General features: G+C 50.9%; 1 protein-coding gene across 2 annotated transcripts in view; it reads left to right on the top strand.

Moving 5' to 3' along the window:
• The window catches only part of LOC137305042 (death domain-associated protein 6-like), a 55,153-nt gene extending 43,307 nt beyond the window's left edge, over nucleotides 1-11,846 (top strand). The window contains exons 5-6 of one of the 2 annotated variants that reach the window (XM_067973809.1): nucleotides 6,162-6,327; nucleotides 11,269-11,846. In XM_067973809.1, the coding sequence (XP_067829910.1) occupies nucleotides 6,162-6,327; nucleotides 11,269-11,328 (226 nt within the window). In that variant the 3' untranslated portion in view covers nucleotides 11,329-11,846. Of the gene's footprint in view, nucleotides 1-6,161; nucleotides 6,343-11,268 lie in introns of both variants that reach the window. The other variant, XM_067973808.1, reaches the window with a different exon arrangement.
• The last annotated feature ends 5,117 nt before the right edge of the window (nucleotides 11,847-16,963 follow it).

Here is a 16,963-nt window from a genome sequence, read left to right as displayed (position 1 = left end):
TGTGTCCAAGAAAGAAACTGATTCTGAGGAGTAGTCCATGGTGAGCTTGATGGTGGGATGGAACTTGTTGATGTTATCGTGTAGTCTCTTTAGTGATTCCTTGCCGTGGGTCCATAGAAAGAAAATGTCGTCGATGTATCTGGTGTATAGTGTTGGTTGGAGGTCTTGTGCAGTGAAGAAGTCCTGCTCGAACTTGTGCATGAAAATGTTGGCGTATTGGGGTGCGAATTTGGTCCCCATGGCTGTTCCGTGTGTTTGGGTAAAGAACTGGTTATCGAAGGTGAAGACATTGTGATCCAGGATGAAGCGGATGAGTTGTAGGATGGCTTCCGGAGATTGGCTGTTGTTGGTGTTGAGTATTGATGCTGTCGCAGCGATGCCGTCATCGTGGGGGATACTGGTGTATAGTGCCGAGACGTCCATCGTGGTGAGAAGTGTTCCTGGTTCAACTGGTCCGTGGGTACTGAGTTTTTGTAGGAAGTCTGTAGTGTCACGACAGAAGCTGGGGGTTCCCTGTACGATGGGTTTCAGGATGCCCTCGATGTATCCAGAGAGGTTCTCACACAGGGTTCCGTTGCCTGATACGATGGGACGTCCGGGTGTGTTGGCTTTGTGTATCTTTGGGAGGCAGTAGAAGTCTCCCACGCGGGGATTACGTGGGATGAGAATGCGTAGGATGCTTTGAAGGTCTGGATCGAAGGTCTTGATCAGTTTGTTGAGCTGGTGGGTGTGTTCTTTGGTCGGATCTGCGGGTAACCGTCTGTAGTGTTCCTGGTTGTCCAGTTGTCGGTATGCTTCTTTGCAATAGTCTGTTCTGTTCTGTATGACTATGGCTCCTCCTTTGTCCGCTGGTTTGATGACGATGTTGCGGTTGGTCTTGAGAGCGTTGATGGCGTTGCGTTGTGCTCGGGTGACATTCTGGACTGTCTTCTGAGTGCGGCTGATGAATCTGGCATTGACGCATTTCCTGACAGCTTGAGCATACATGTCCAGCTGAGCTAAATAATGTCCTAGTTAAGGATCCCCTTGGAATGAGTGACCATAACATGGTTACATTCCATATCCAATTAGAGGGTGAGAAGGTTGGTTCTCAAACAAGCGTACTGAGCTTGAATAAAGGAGACTATGATGGTATGAGAGCGGAATTGATTAAAGTGGACTGGGAAAATAGATTAAAGGGTAAGACGGTACATGAGCAGTGGTGTTCATTTAAGGAGTTATTTTACAACTTTCAAAAAATATATATTCCACTGAGGAAAAAAGGGTGTAAAAGAAATGACAGCCATCCGTGGCTAAGTAAAGAAATTAAGGACAGTATCCGACTAAAAACAAGGACATATAAGGTAGCCAAACTTAGTGGGAGGATAGAAGATTGGGAAGTCTTCAAAAGACAGCAAAAAGTAACGAAAGGATTGATTAAGAAAGGGAAGATAGATGATGAAAATAAATTAGCAAAAAATATAAAAACAGATAGCAAGAGTTTCTACAGTTATATAAAAAGAAAAAGGGTGGCTAAGGCAAACGTAGGTCCTTTAGAGGATGAGACCGGGAAATTAATGGTGGGAAACATGGAGATGGCAAAAATGCTGAACAAATATTTTGTTTCAGTCTTTACGGTAGAGGACACTAAGAATATCCCAACACTGGACAAACAGGGGGCTCTATGGGGGGAGGAGCTAAATACGATTAAAATCACGAAGGAATTGGTACTCAGTAAATTAATGGGACTCAAGGTGGATAAATCCCCTGGACCTGATGGCTGACATCCTAGGGTCTTGAGGGAAGTGGCAGTAGGGATTGTGGATGCTTTGGTAATAATGGATTTCAGTAAGGCCTTCGATAAAGTCCCCGACAGGAGACTGGTCAAGAAGGTACGAGCCCATGGAATCCAGGGTGCCTTGGCACTTTGGATACAAAACTGGCTTAGTGGCAGAAGGCAGAGGGTGATGGTCGAAGGTTGTTTTTGTGACTGGAAGCCTGTGGCCAGTGGGGTACCACAGGGATCGGTGCTGGGTCCCTTGCTGTTTGTGGTCTACATTAATGACTTGGATATGAATGTAAAAGGTATGATCAGTAAGTTCGCTGATGATACAAAGATTGGTAGGGTGGTAAATAGCGAGGAGGATAGCCTCAGTCTGCAGGACGATATAGATGGGTTGGTCAGATGGGCGGAACAGTGGCAAATGGAATTTAACCCGGAAAAGTGCGAGGTGATGCACTTTGGAGGGACTAACAAGGCAAGGGAATACACAATGAATGGGAGGACCCTAGGCAAGACAAAGGGTCAGAGGGATCTTGGTGTGCAAGTTCACAGATCCCTGAAGGTGGCGGAACAGGTAGATAAGGTGGTAAAGAAGGCATATGGGATACTTGCCTTTATTAGCTGAGGCATAGAATATAAGAGCAAGGAGGTTATGATGGAGCTGTATAAAACACTGGTTAGGCCACAGCTGGAGTACTGTGTGCAGTTCTGGTCGCCACACTACAGGAAGGATGTGATCGCTTTGGAGAGAGTGCAGAGGAGATTCACCAGGATGTTACCAGGGCTGGAGCGCTTCAGCTATGAAGAGAGACTGGGAAGATTGGGTTTGTTTTCCTTGGAGCAGAGGAGGCTGAGGGGGGACATGATTGAGGTGTACAAAATTATGAGGGGCACAGATAGGATGGATACTAAGGAGCTTTTTCCCTTCGTTGAGGGTTCTATAACAAGGGGACATAGATTCAAGGTAAAAGGCGGGAGGTTTAGAGGGGATTTGAGAAAGAACTTTTTCACCCAGAGGGTGGTTGGAGTCTGGAACTCACTGCCTGAAAGGGTTGTGGAGGCAGGAACCCTCACAACATTCAAGAAGCATTTGGATGAGCACTTGAAATGCCATAGCATACAAGGCTACGGACCAAATGCTGGAATATGGGATTAGAGTGGACAGGGCTGATGGCCGGCGCGGACACGATGGGCCGAAGGGCCTCTATCCGTGCTGTATAACTCTATGACTCTAAAATTTTCTGGACTCGGCAAAGGTCGTGGCAGATTGGAAAACTGCTAATGTAACACCCTTATTTAAAAAGGGTAGCAGGCAGAAGGCTGGAAATTATATACCAGTTAGCCTATAATCTGTGGTGGGTAAAATTTTGGAGTCTATTATTAAGGAGACAGTAGCGGAACATTTGGATAAACATAATTTAATAGGACAAAGTCAGCATGGCTTTACGAAGGGGAAGTCATGTCTGACAAATTTGCTTGAGTTCTTTGAGGATATAATGTACAGGGTGGATAAAGGGGAACCAGTGGACGTAGTGTATTTGGACTTCCAGAAGGCATTCGACAAGGTGCCACATAAAAGATTATTGCTCAAGGTAAAGACTCACTGGTTTGGGGGTCATATTCTGGCATGGGTGGAGGATTGGTTATCTAACAGGAAGCAGAGAGTTGGGATAAATGGTTCATTCGCGGACTGGCAACCAGTAACCAGTGGTGTTCCGCAGGGGTCGGTGCTGGGTCCCCAGCTCTTTACAATCTATATTAACGATTTGGAGGAGGGGACCGAGTGTAACGTATCAAAGTTTGCAGATGATACAAAGATGGGAGGAAACGTAGAGAGTGAGGAGGACATAAAAAACCTACAAGGGGATATCGACAGGCTGGGTGAGTGGGCGGAGATTTGGCAGATGCAATACAATATTGGAAAATGTGAGGTTATGCACTTTGGCAGGAAAAATCGGAGAGCAAGTTATTATCTTAATGGCGAGAAACTGGAAAGTACTGCAGTACAAAGGGATCTGGGGGTCCTCGTGGAAGAAAATCAAAAAGTTAGTTTGCAGGTGCAGCAGGTGATCAAGAAGGCCAACGGAATGTTGGCTTTTATTGCTAGGGGGATAGAATATAAAAACAGGGAGGTATTGCTGCAGTTATATAAGGTATTGGTGAGACCGCACCTGGAATACTGCATACAGTTTTGGTGTCCATACTTAAGAAAAGACATACTTGCTCTCGAGGCAGTACAAAGAAGGTTCACTCGGTTAATCCCGGGGATGAGGGGGCAGACATATGAGGAGAGGTTGAGTAGATTGGGACTCTACTCATTGGAGTTCAGAAGAATGAGAGGCGATCTTATTGAAACATATAAGATTGTGAAGGGGCTTGATCGGGTGGATGCGGTAAGGATGTTCCCAAGGATGGGTGAAACTAGAACTAGGGGGCATAATCTTAGAATAAGGGGCTGCTCTTTCAAAACTGAGATGAGGAGAAACTTCTTCACTCAGAGGGTAGTAGGTCTGTGGAATTTGCTGCCCCAGGAAGCTGTGGAAGCTACATCATTAAATAAATTTAAAACAGAAATAGACAGTTTCCGAGAAGTAAAGGGAATTAGGGGTTACGGGGAGCGGGCAGGAAATTGGACATGAATTTAGATTTGCGATTAGGATCAGATCAGCCATGATCTTATTGATTGGCGGAGCAGGCTCGAGGGGCCGATTGGCCTACTCCTGCTCCTATTTCTTATGTTCTTATGTTTTGATAAGGTCCCACACAAGAGGTTAGTGTGCAAAATTAAAGCACATGGGATTCGGGGGGAAATACTGGCATGGATTGAGAATTGGTTGACAGACAGGAAACAGAGAGTAGGAATAAACGGGTCTTTTTCAGGGTGGCAGGCGGTGACTAGTGGGGTACCGCAGGGACCAGTGCTTGGGCCCCAGCTATTCACAATATATATCAATCATTTGGATGAGGGAACGGAATGTAACATTTCCATGTTTGCAGACGACACAAAGCTGGGGTGGAATGTGAGCTGTGAGGAGGATGCAAAGAGGCTCCAATGTGATTTAGATAAGTTGGGTGAGTGGGCAAGAACATGGCAGATACAGTATAACATGGATAAATGTGAGGTTATCCACTTTGGTTGTAAAAACAGAAAGACAGATTATTGTCTGAATGGTGATAGATTGGGAAAAGGGGAGGTGCAATGAGACCTGGGTGTCCTTGTACACCAGTCGCTGAAAGCGAGCATTCAGGTGCAGCAAGCAGTTAGGAAGGCGAATGGTATGTTGGCCTTCATTGCAAGAGGATTTGAGCACAGGAGCAGGGATGTGTTACTGCAATTATACAGGGCCTTGGTGAGATCACATCTGGAGTATTGTGCAGTTTTGGTCTCCTTATCTGAGGAAGGATGTCCTTGCCATGGAGGGAGTGCAACGAAGGTTTACCAGACTGATTTCTGGAATGGCAGGACTGACGTATGAGGAGAGATTGGGTCGACTAGGCCTATCTTCACTAGAGTTTAGAAGAATGAGAGGTGATCTCATCGAAACATGTAAAATTCTAACAGGACGAGACAGACTAGGTGCAGGGAGGATGTTCCCGATGGCTGGGGAGTCCAGAACCAGGGGTCACAGTCTCAGGATACGGGATATGCCGTTTCGAACCGAGATGAGGAGAAATTTCTTCACTGAGGGTGGTGAACCTGTGGAATTCTCTGCCACAGGAGGCCAAGTCATTAGATGTATTCAAGAAGGAGACAGATATATTTCTTAATGCTAAAGGGATCAAGGGATATGGGGAAAAAGCGGGAACAGGGTATTGAGTTAGACGATCAGCCATGATCATTTTGAATGGTGGAGCAGGCCCGAAGGGCCGAATGGCCTACTCATGCTCCTATTTTCTATGATTCTATAATTGGAGGAGAACGGAGATCTCGGGGGGGGTTGTCGGGCTGGAGGAGGTTAGAGATTGGGAGGGGCGAGGCCATGGAGGGATTTGAACACAAGGATGAGAATTTTAAAATCAAGGCCATTGCCAGACCGGGAGCCAATGTCGGTCAGCAAGCACAGGGGTGAGGAAGGAACAGGACGTTGGGCGAGTTAGGATCCGGGCAACAGAGTTTTGGATGAGTTCAAGTATCACAGAAAGTGACAGCTGGGGAAACAGCTCCTGCCTTCCACTCAGTGACACATGTTGTTTGGTGGTCTGGATTCATACTGGTCTATCAGACTGGCAGATTTTAGTTTTAATGTACGTTAACCCCAAACATGCTAGACTTGGAACAAGAGAAAAGGCCTTTTGGATAGGGTTTGCTAAGTTTAATAAGTTTAGTAACGTAAACATTTTTTAAAAAATGTTGAATTGTATTTTTTCACCAATTGTTTTTATTTGTACTGGAAACCAGTGGTGTGGAAGTGATCGAACTGATGGAGTCCGATGAAGGGATTGAGGAACCGCTGATGGACTGTGCAGTGTCTGGTGTTGGAGTGAAGAGTCCGCTTCCCGCTGTCGATTCAACACGAGCAGATTCCCCCCTCGTCAGTGTGGTTACCAGCTCACAGCCCAGCCCTGTAAGGCACAAAAGGGTAAACTGGTTTAATTAACCTTGGTGCGTTTTCTTTCCTCCTCTTAGCTCAGGAATCGGTGCTGTTGTGGAACAGTGCTAGAGTGGGTTCTGTGGTGGTTAAGGAGAATGCTTCCCGTGGAGTTTTGGATCATCGAAAAAGTGCTCCCAATGTACAAAACATCCTCCGACTCCGTCCCAAATTGGAGATTCGTTTTTTTAAAAATCCTCCTCCTTGTAGGGAAATTGTGGGGGGGTTTTTCAGCTTTCGTACCTGCCGTCTTTGGTCTCGGAGTCTGACACAGACTCGTGGCCATTATCAAGTGACTCCAAGCACAGATTTTTGTCTTTGGCTCTGGGTGGTGTCAAAAGCTGCAAACCCCTGCATTGGACTGCGTTTGCAGCCAGGACCAAAATCAGTGCACGTTTCACACGGCATCCAAGGAGAGAGGTTGGAAATATGGGAATAGTGGATTAAAATAAAAGCCCTCTGAACTGAGGCAGGGTGTTCTGTACTCTCTGGGAGCTACCATATGCTTCTTTGTTAGCCTGCTCTTCATCACCGATTCCCGAGAACTGTGTTGTAGGTTACAAAATATATAGGAAAAGAGTGACAAGTTATTAAGTTTGCGAATGGACTGGTGAACTTGGTCTTACAACCTGTCTAACCTCGTCCAACTTCAGTTTCAGTAATGAATGGCAATGTCCTGATAAGCTATTGTACAAAATTAACCAGTAATGTCCAAGAACATAAGGAATAGGAGCAGGAGTAGGCCATTCAATCAGATCATGGCTGATCTTCGACCTCAATTCCACTTTCCCGCCCGATCCCCATATCCCTTGATTCCCCTAGAGTCCAAAAATCTATTAATCTCAGCCTTGAATATATTCAACGACTGAGCATCCACAGCCCTCTGGGGTAGAGAATTCCACAGATTCACAACCCTCTGAGTGAAGAAATTCCTCCTCATCTCAGTCTTGAATGGCCGATCCCTTATCCTGAGACTATGCCCCCTGGTTCTAGACTCTCCAGCCAGGGGAAACAGCCTCTCAGCATCTACCCTGTCAAGCCCCCTCAGAATCTTATGTTTCAATGAGATCACCTCTCATTCTTCTAAACTCCAGAGAGTATCGGCCCATTCTACTCAATCTCTCCTCACAGGACAACCCTCTCATCCCAGGAATCAATCTCGTGAACCATCATATTACCGCCCCTAAGGCAAGTATATCCTTCCTTAGATAAGGAGACCAAAACTGTACACAGTACTCCAGGTGTGGTCTCACCAAAGCCCAGTACAATTGCAGCAAGACTTCCTCACTCTTATACTCCAACCCCCTTGCAGTAGAATCATCGAAAGGTTACAGCACGGAAGGAGGTCCTTTCGCCCGTGGAGTCCGCACTGGCTCTATGCGAGAGCAATCCAGCCAGTCCCAATAAAGGCCAACATGCCATTTGCTTTCCTAATTGCTTGCTGTACCTGCATTCTATTTTTTTGTGTTTCTTGTACGAGGACACCCAAATCACTGAACACCAACATTTAATAGTTTCTCACCATTTAAAAAATATTCTGTTTTTCTGTTCTTCCTACCAAAGTGAATAACCTCACATTTCCCCACATTATACTCTATCTGCCACCTTCTTGCCCACTCACTCAATCTGTCTGTATCCCTTTGCAGACTCTCTGCGTCCTCCTCACAGCTTACTTTCCCACCGAGCTTTGTATCGTCAGCAAACTTGGATACATTACACTCAGTCCCTTCATCTAAGTCATTAATATAGATTGTAAATAGCTGAGGCCCAAGCACTGATCCTTGTGGCACCCCACTAGTTACAGCCTGACAACCTGAGAATGACCCGTTTATCCCTACTCTCTGCTTTCTGTCCTTTAACCAATCCTCTATCCGTGTTAATATATTACCCCCGACCCCATGAGCCCTTACCTTGTGTAACAACATTTTATGTGGCACCTCATCGAATGCCTTTTGAAAATCCAAATACACCACATCCACTGGTTCCCCTTTATCCACCCTGCTAGTTACATCCTCAAAAAACTCTAATAAATTTGACAAGAGTGGGGCGGGGGCCGTGGGGCGGGGGCCGTGGGGCGGGTTCCGGCGGGCGGGGGCCGGCGTGCGGTGGGGGGCGGGGCGGGGGCCGGCGTGCGGAGGGTTGTTCCCTGAATGTAGGGAAATCCTTCCCCTCACTGCCCCCTTTCCCCCCCTCACTGCCCCCTTTCCCCCCCTCACTGCCCCCTTTCCCCCCCTCACTGCCCCCTTTCCCCCCCTCACTGCCCCCTTTCCCCCCCTCACTGCCCCCTTTCCCCCCTCACTGCCCCCTTCCCATGTACCATTAGGAACTTGCAGTGTGGAGGAGTTATGTGGGACTCCAGACCTTACTGCTGTACGCCAGTGTTGGATGTGTGTGTGTACAGCTCAGCAGCACTTGCTCCCGGTCACGACCTGGTTTGGATGGCTATTGTGGATTTATTGATGAAGATCTTCTATTGCTGTTCTCCTCTGTGGCTGCCAGGAAAGGATTTGTGTTAATATAGCATATTAGCACATCCCTCAGTGTCTCAGAGCACTTCACAAACGATGACATTTAACAGGAGGTTCTGTGCAGGAGAGCAGATTGCTGTCCTTTAATCACCTCACTAAAGGTTTTGTTTTCTCTTGAACTATCTGCAAAGTTTGGGAAGAACAGAGGCAGATTATTTGCTGTAATTGTGTTTAAGGAACGATCTGTGTACCTGTAAATATCAGAACGTGATCTGTTGGAAGGTTGAGCTCCAGATGTGTAAATGTTACGCGGTTGTTTTGATTTTTTTTTAAATTGTGACGTCAACGAGAATTGGCCCTCAGCCCACCTCTGCTCACAGCTGCCCCACCTCTGCTCACAGCTGCCCCACCTCTGCTCACAGCTGCCCCACCTCTGCTCACAGCTGCCCCACCTCTGCTCACAGCTGCCCCACCTCTGCTCACAGCTGCCCCACCTCTGCTCACAGCTGCCCCACCTCTGCTCACAGCTGCCCCCAAACCGTGGGTGGTTAACAGCCAGCTGACGGGCTGAGATGGTGGTCCTGTTGGTCAGATTTGTTTGCCTTTCTCCAATTGGCGGTGAACTTACTGCTGATTTTTGAAGGGGTTTGTCCCATGTGACCTCCGGATCACACCCTCTCCTGGGATCGAACTTCAGTCCCTAATTACAAGGGTTAAGCTCAAGGCAGCACAAGTTATTTGCCCAGCTGATTTGCTGCTCCTCTGTGGAGCTTGTAACTGGGTTACCTGGGCAGCTCCCAGCTCTGGTCTGATGGTGCTTTCTCTTCACCGTGGTGTTGGGATGTGCAGCTGTCTCTCTTTCCCGCACCCCTCTCCCCATTAGGCTATGTTTCGATATCGAGGGAGCAATGTCAGATTCACTGCTGGGCCCTCTGTTATCCAGGTGGCAGTTTGCACCATCTGTATAATGCTCATGTTAACGGGCTGAATCTGCAGGGACTAGACGAGTTTGTCGGGAACGTTTGTGATGTGGGGGGGGATTCTGTGACGTATATGGTACAGTAGGCCCATGAGGCTGCTCACTGTGGTCCTGCTCACAGATCACAGTGCTACTGAGGAACTGCGACTTCACCATGTATTTCTGTGTGGTTAACAGGCTGGAGTCCTCCGCTTGTGTGCTCACCCAGACCACTCATTTACTGGAAATTACAGGCCCTAATATCCTTCAGGGAAGGGATCCCTTTACCCCTTCCTGGTCTGGCCTGCATGTGACTCCAGTCCCACACGAGACTCTTGCTGCCCTTGAGAAAGTTGTACAAAGGATTGCTACACAGCAGTGTAGATGGCAGTAAAAACAGCCTTGGCAGAATTGCCCACATCCCAAGAATGTGTTTACATTTTTCTTGTAAAAATCTGAAAGACAATGAGGTGTGGGGATTCTGGGCAAATCCCTGTCCAGCTGCTGGACCCAGTGTACCTGTGGTTTGTAGGATTCTAACTAGGGCTGTATACCCTTGGAGGGCACTGTGACTGGGGGAGATTGTAATGTCCCTGAAATACGTCAACATGCATTTAAGGGGAAGCTGGATAAACACAGGGAGAAAGGAATAGAAGGATATGCTGATAGGGTGAGATGGAGTAGGGAGCGAGGAGGCTCGTGTGGAGCATAAACACCGGCACGGACCCGTTGGGCCGAATGGCCTGTTCCTGTGCTGTAATTCTATGTAACCCTTTTATTTCTCCACAAAGTTCACAGACTGACTTTATACAGGTGAAGGTTCACTGTCAGGTACACACATTCCCTGGCCCAGGATGTGGGGCCCTTCAAACCTTCCGAGGCGAAAGGCTGCCGACTGTCACCATCTGGAGCAGCCTGAAGGCGTGGAGGGTAGGCAGTGCTCACAGGATGTGATTCAAGGGGAGAGATTTTCCGAGAACACACTGATATTCCGACCTATCTGTTTGAGCCAAGGCCTAGCTGTCTGCTAGGAGCAGCCCCAGTCAACCTCAGGATAGACACTTTGGTTCAAATTTGTGCTTCTCTTTCTTTCCCTCCCCCCATGTCTTAATCTCTTGGGGACGGTGGAGTTCATTAAAGGTTATGTTTTAAAATTCCAAGCAGGAGTCTAACTCTGAACGTTGTCCCGAGTCGAGTGAGGAGGAGACCCAGTACTAACTCCTCGATACAGCTCGGAGTGGGCAATAACTGGCCATTCCAGCCTCATCCACATCCTGAGAACAAATAACTAATACAACTAACTTCCCCGACATCACAACAGTGACTGCACTGCTCAAAGTACTACATTGGGACATTGAGGTCGGTCCATAAAAGCAAATCCTTTCCTTAGTGGAGAGGAGGGAAAGGACATCAGCATTTAGTAATGTTGTGTAACTTGTTTAAAAGAGCTCGTTTGCTGAACTCTTGTTCTGCTTCGTGTGTATGTTTCAGGTGAATGTGGCGACTCAGTGCGACCCCGAAGAAATCATTGTCCTGTCGGACTCTGACTGAAGTACTGTCAGACGTCAGCTCAGCTGGACTCGCCTTGATCGCAGGGAGTACTGTAAATCTTCAAGGAAACGGGAAAAACTTGCACTGATGCTGTCTGCTCCGTGCTTCCTCTCTCTCATGTAATTTAAGCTTTGCAAGACGAAAATTGCAGGCAAATTTTTTTTTTTTTTAATAGTTATGTCTTGATTCAGGCTGTGAAAGCTCCTGGATTTCTCTGCCCATTGCCCTGGGATTCATTAGAGGAGCCAGGTCATTAATTGGATGTTTTTTTCTCACTTATTCTTGCCCACACTGGCCAGACACCCACGTCACTGTTTTTGGGAAGGTTGGGGTGGAGAGATGGAGGGTCTGTCCTTTTTTAAGGTAGAAAGTTGTTTTCCAAATTGATGTATAAATGAATTTGCCATCATTTGTTAGAGGTGCTTTCTACAAACCGCACTGTGCAAAGTGCAATTGATGCATTTTGTGTCAGTAAAAGGGTGGTAGCATTTTTAAAAAATATATCTCTATATATAAAACACTTCTTGTCAATTGATTTATCTCACGAGCCCTTCACACCTGTACTTTCCAAACCGTTCTCAGAGTTGGAAAATGTCTGTAAAATCAGAATTAACCCGAAAACATTTCAAGATAGTAATTCCACTCTGTGTTCTGACGTTAAATGGTACTTTTATGATAATTAACTGCACAGCTTCCATGAAAATGTTCATCTTAAGCTTTTTCAGTTCTCAATTTTCTTTCCATCTTCTAAAATTTGATTCTGCGTCCCAGGTACCTGCTGGTACCGCCTCGGGCTGGGGGCCCCGGGTACCGCCTCGGGCTGGGGGCCCCGGGTACCGCCTCGGGCTGGGGGCCCCGTTCCCCGGGTGCCGCCTCGCCAGTGAGTGTTGACACACCATTGTAACATCTGATGAGTCGGGCGGGGGGGGAGCAAGTGGGTGAGCCGGGCGGGGCGGCGCGCCGGATTATGCGGGCGGGGGGCGGGTTAGCGAGTCGGGCGGGGGGACGGGGCGGGTTAGCGAGTCGGGTGGGGGGATGAGTGGTTGAGCCGCATGAGTCGGGCAGTGGGGGAGCAACTGGGTGAGTCGGGTGGGGGGGCGAGCCGGATTGAGCGAGTTGGATTGTGCGGGCGGGGGGGCAGGTTAGCGAGTCGGGTGGGGGGACAAGCCGGGCGGGTCAGTCGAGGGCGGGGGATGAGTCGGGCGGCGGGTTAGCGAGTCGGGTGGGGGGGTCGAGTCGGGCGGGTCAGTCGGGGGCGGGGGACGAGTCGGGGGCAGGTCAGTCGGGGGCGGGGGACGAGTCGGGGGCGGGTCAGTCGGGGGACGAGTCGGGTGGGGGGCGGGGGACGAGTCGGGCGGGTCGGGGGACGAGTCGGGGGTGGATCAGGCGGGGGACGAGTCGGGGGCGGGTCAGTCGGGGGACGAGTCGGGCGGGTCGGGCGGGGTCGGGGGACGAGTCGGGCGGGTCGGGCGGGGGCGGGGGACGAGTCTGAGGCGGGGGCGGGTCAGTCGGGGGACGAGTCGGGCGGGTCGGTCGAGGGCGGGGGGCGAGTCGGGCGGGGGCGGGTCAGTCGGGGGCGAGTCGGGCGGGGAGCGGGGCGGGTCAGTCGGGGGCGGGGTGCAAGTCGGGCGGGTCAGGCGGGGGGCGGGGGCAAGTCGGGAGGGTCAGTCGGGGGGCGGGTCGGGCGGGGGCGGGGGGCGGGTCAGTCGGGGGCGGGGGGCGGGTCGGGCGGGGGCGGGGGCCTGTTGGTGCCGGGTGTCTCTGCCAATTGGTCAATTTGTTCCCCCTCCAGCCAAAGCAAGGAATTGAACCTGAGACCATGATCCTCTCGGCCTCCGATCCACCTGTCCCTTCAGCAGCTCAGCCATTGGAGCTTATTGTGCCTTTTTAAACCAATCAGTGAGAAATGGGTGAGGCCTGTGATCAGTTAACGTCACCACATTGGCTGAGCCAAGTGGGCCTTTCATTAATGCTCGATTTTGGCATCGTTGCTCACTTCTGAGGCTGAGTTTGGGGTAAATTGTCCTTTTCTCGGATCTGTACAATCTCCACTTTTTAAATGCAGAGTTAACTCTATTTCATTTCTGTACTAAAATCTTTTTAAAAACCAAAATCCGGGTCATAAAACAGGGTGACTTTGAAGCTTCACCTGAGACTCCTGCCACCTTCCACCTCGTTGAAACATGCTACTCATTTTTGTCTTTTTATTTCGTCCCTTACAATGGAAACAAACTATTGCGACTTGCTGGAAGATATTCAGGTACAGAGGGAAGTGACGGAGCTGAGTGGCAAAACGGGTCACACACACAAAGAAATGAATTCATCAGCGCAACTGATGGCAGGCGCAGGAAATCCTGCATTATATGTATTGTGTACAGAGGGAGTTGAGTGAGTTATGAGGCAGTGATTCTGCTGAGAGCTCCAGGTGAAGTAATAAAACTGTGAGTATGAAACACAGGTGGTTTATTGAATGTCTTGCAAACTGAGGTGTAATTGCTGCCTTGTGACCTGTTCCCCCGTTGATCCATACTGCTTATGGTATCAATTGTTTTTAAAAGGAAAAAACAAAAGTGGAGTTGTGCTCTGTGACTCGTGTATAATTCTGATTCTCCTGATCGAGTACATGCACCCCTTTAAATGTAATGTGGGGTTTAGCAGAGCTGAATTATATCTGGAGTCTCATTTCTCAGTTTTGCAGATCTCCATTTCAAAGCACGTCTCATAACGCATGACCTCGGCCAACAGAAAAATGAGGGATAAGGAGAAGTTCCCAATCCCAGGCCGCTCCATTGCAAACTTGCATCTAGATTTGGCCTGTTGTCATTTGAAGAGGAGGGAGAGAAAGATGGTCCTTTGCACTGGGTGAAGATGTCTGTTCGATGCAGCCATGGAAAATTACAAACTGTCTTGTAGATTCCAAGGGATAAAATCCCTCTGACCAAGGAAACAAGTGCCTGCTTTTCTCCGCAATGAATGACCCACAGAAGGGCTGCTTTTAAAACATCTACTTCACTAGTAGCCAATGCAATAGTCTCCCCCGTTTACCTTTCGAGATTTTGTTCGACGTTTACAGCAGAGAAGGAGGCCGCAGTGTGGCTCATCTTATCTGTGCTGGCTCTTTGCTAGAGTAATCCCCCAGCCCCCGCTCTCTCCCCCAGCCCCCCGCTCTCTCCCCCCCAGCCCCCGCTCTCTCCCCCCCAGCCCCCGCTCTCTCCCCCAGCCCCCGCTCTCTCCCCCCAGCCCCCGCTCTCTCCCCCCAGCCCCCGCTCTCTCCCCCCAGCCCCCGCTCTCTCCCCCCAGCCCCCGCTCTCTCCCCCCAGCCCCCGCTCTCTCCCCCCAGCCCCCGCTCTCTCCCCCAGCCCCCGCTCTCTCCCCCCAGCCCCCGCTCTCTCCCCCCAGCCCCCGCTCTCTCCCCCCAGCCCCCGCTCTCTCCCCCCAGCCCCCGCTCTCTCCCCCCAGCCCCCGCTCTCTCCCCCCCAGCCCCCGCTCTCTCCCCCCAGCCCCCCGCTCTCTCCCCCCAGCCCCCGCTCTCTCCCCCCAGCCCCCGCTCTCTCCCCCCAGCCCCCGCTCTCTCCCCCCAGCCCCCCGCTCTCTCCCCCCAGCCCCCGCTCTCTCCCCCCAGCCCCCGCTCTCTCCCCCCAGCCCCCGCTCTCTCCCCCCAGCCCCCGCTCTCTCCCCCCCAGCCCCCGCTCTCTCCCCCCCAGCCCCCGCTCTCTCCCCCCAGCCCCCGCTCTCTCCCCCCAGCCCCCGCTCTCTCCCCCCCAGCCCCCGCTCTCTCCCCCCAGCCCCCGCTCTCTCCCCCCAGCCCCCGCTCTCTCCCCCCAGCCCCCGCTCTCTCCCCCCAGCCCCCGCTCTCTCTCCCCCAGCCCCCGCTCTCTCCCCCCAGCCCCCGCTCTCTCCCCCCAGCCCCCGCTCTCTCCCCCCAGCCCCCGCTCTCTCCCCCCAGCCCCCGCTCTCTCCCCCCAGCCCCCGCTCTCTCCCCCAGCCCCCGCTCTCTCCCCCCAGCCCCCGCTCTCTCCCCCCAGCCCCCGCTCTCTCCCCCCAGCCCCCGCTCTCTCCCCCCAGCCCCCGCTCTCTCCCCCCAGCCCCCGCTCTCTCCCCCCAGCCCCCGCTCTCTCCCCCCAGCCCCCGCTCTCTCCCCCCAGCCCCCGCTCTCTCCCCCCAGCCCCCGCTCTCTCCCCCAGCCCCCGCTCTCTCCCCCCAGCCCCCGCTCTCTCCCCCCAGCCCCCGCTCTCTCCCCCCAGCCCCCGCTCTCTCCCCCCCCAGCCCCCGCTCTCTCCCCCCAGCCCCCGCTCTCTCCCCCCAGCCCCCGCTCTCTCCCCCAGCCCCCGCTCTCTCCCCCCAGCCCCCGCTCTCTCCCCCCAGCCCCCGCTCTCTCCCCCCAGCCCCCGCTCTCTCCCCCCAGCCCCCGCTCTCTCCCCCAGCCCCCGCTCTCTCCCCCAGCCCCGCTCTCTCCCCCAGCCCCCGCTCTCTCCCCCCAGCCCCCGCTCTCTCCCCCCCAGCCCCCGCTCTCTCCCCCAGCCCCCGCTCTCTCCCCCCAGCCCCCGCTCTCTCCCCCCAGCCCCCGCTCTCTGCCCCCCCCCAGCCCTTTGCTTCCTCTGATTCCAGTATTTATCCACTTTTCCCTTAAAAAATACAATGGTTTCTGCCTCATCCACCCCCTGAGACAAAGTGTTCCGTGCTCCAAGGACCCTCTGTGTAAAGACATTTCTTTTGACCCCTCTTTTAAATAGACTTTAATACCCTTTGAGTTTATGCTTTAATAATAATATTGTTTTAAATCGTAGATTTAAGGATGTTGCCCAAAGTAACTCTTTTCAGATCAACACAAGTGGCCATTAACCCAGTAGACTGATGCTGGAGGCTTTGAGAAAGGCTAGTCCGTTGCAGAGGTGTAGATTTATTAATCTTACTGAGATGGGTGCCCTGAAATACATAATCTTGGCCAACCTTTGCAGTCTGAGCTTATTTCTGTGAGGTGTAACAGTTCTTTCTGTTCACTCACCCGTACCCTACAAGATAAGTAATATCTAAAGTCCTCCAAAGTGGAACGAGCTGGTTTGCACCAGTTTTATTCCATCGTAAGGACGTTTCTCCCGAATTCCCTATTGGATTTATTAGTGACTATTTTATATTGATGACCTCTAGTTTTGGACTCCCCCACAAGTGGAAACATCTCTATTCAAACCCTTTCATCATTTTAAAGACCTTGATCAGGTCACCCCTCAGTCTCTTTTCTGGAGAAAAGAGTCCCAGCCTGTTCAATCTTTCCTGATAGTTATAAACCTGTCAGTTCTGGCATCATCCTTGTAATATTTTTTTAACCTTCTCCTGTGTGCCTCTATCCTTGTAATATGGAAATAGGAACTGTGCCCAGTACAAGTGTGGTCTAACCAAGGTCCTATACAAGTTTGACATAACTTCTCTGCTTTTCAATTCCATCCCTCTGGAAATGAACCCCAGTTTGCACTGTTTATGGATTTGTTAACCTGCATTTTTTACTATGTGCTGAAATCCTTCACTGGTCCTAGGGGCCAAAGGTGAGGGATCAGTCCTGCAGTGCAGTGTGTCGCAGGGAGGACACCAGCTGTCCCCCTTCAATAAATATTTCAGTTGCAAAATCAATCGTCTCTGC

The sequence above is a fragment of the Heptranchias perlo genome, chromosome 39, assembly GCF_035084215.1.
Source record: "Heptranchias perlo isolate sHepPer1 chromosome 39, sHepPer1.hap1, whole genome shotgun sequence".
Classification (NCBI taxonomy): Eukaryota; Metazoa; Chordata; class Chondrichthyes; order Hexanchiformes; family Hexanchidae; genus Heptranchias; species Heptranchias perlo.
Note: the sequence above shows the minus strand (reverse complement) of the source record. Positions and strands in the feature narration are given on the sequence as shown.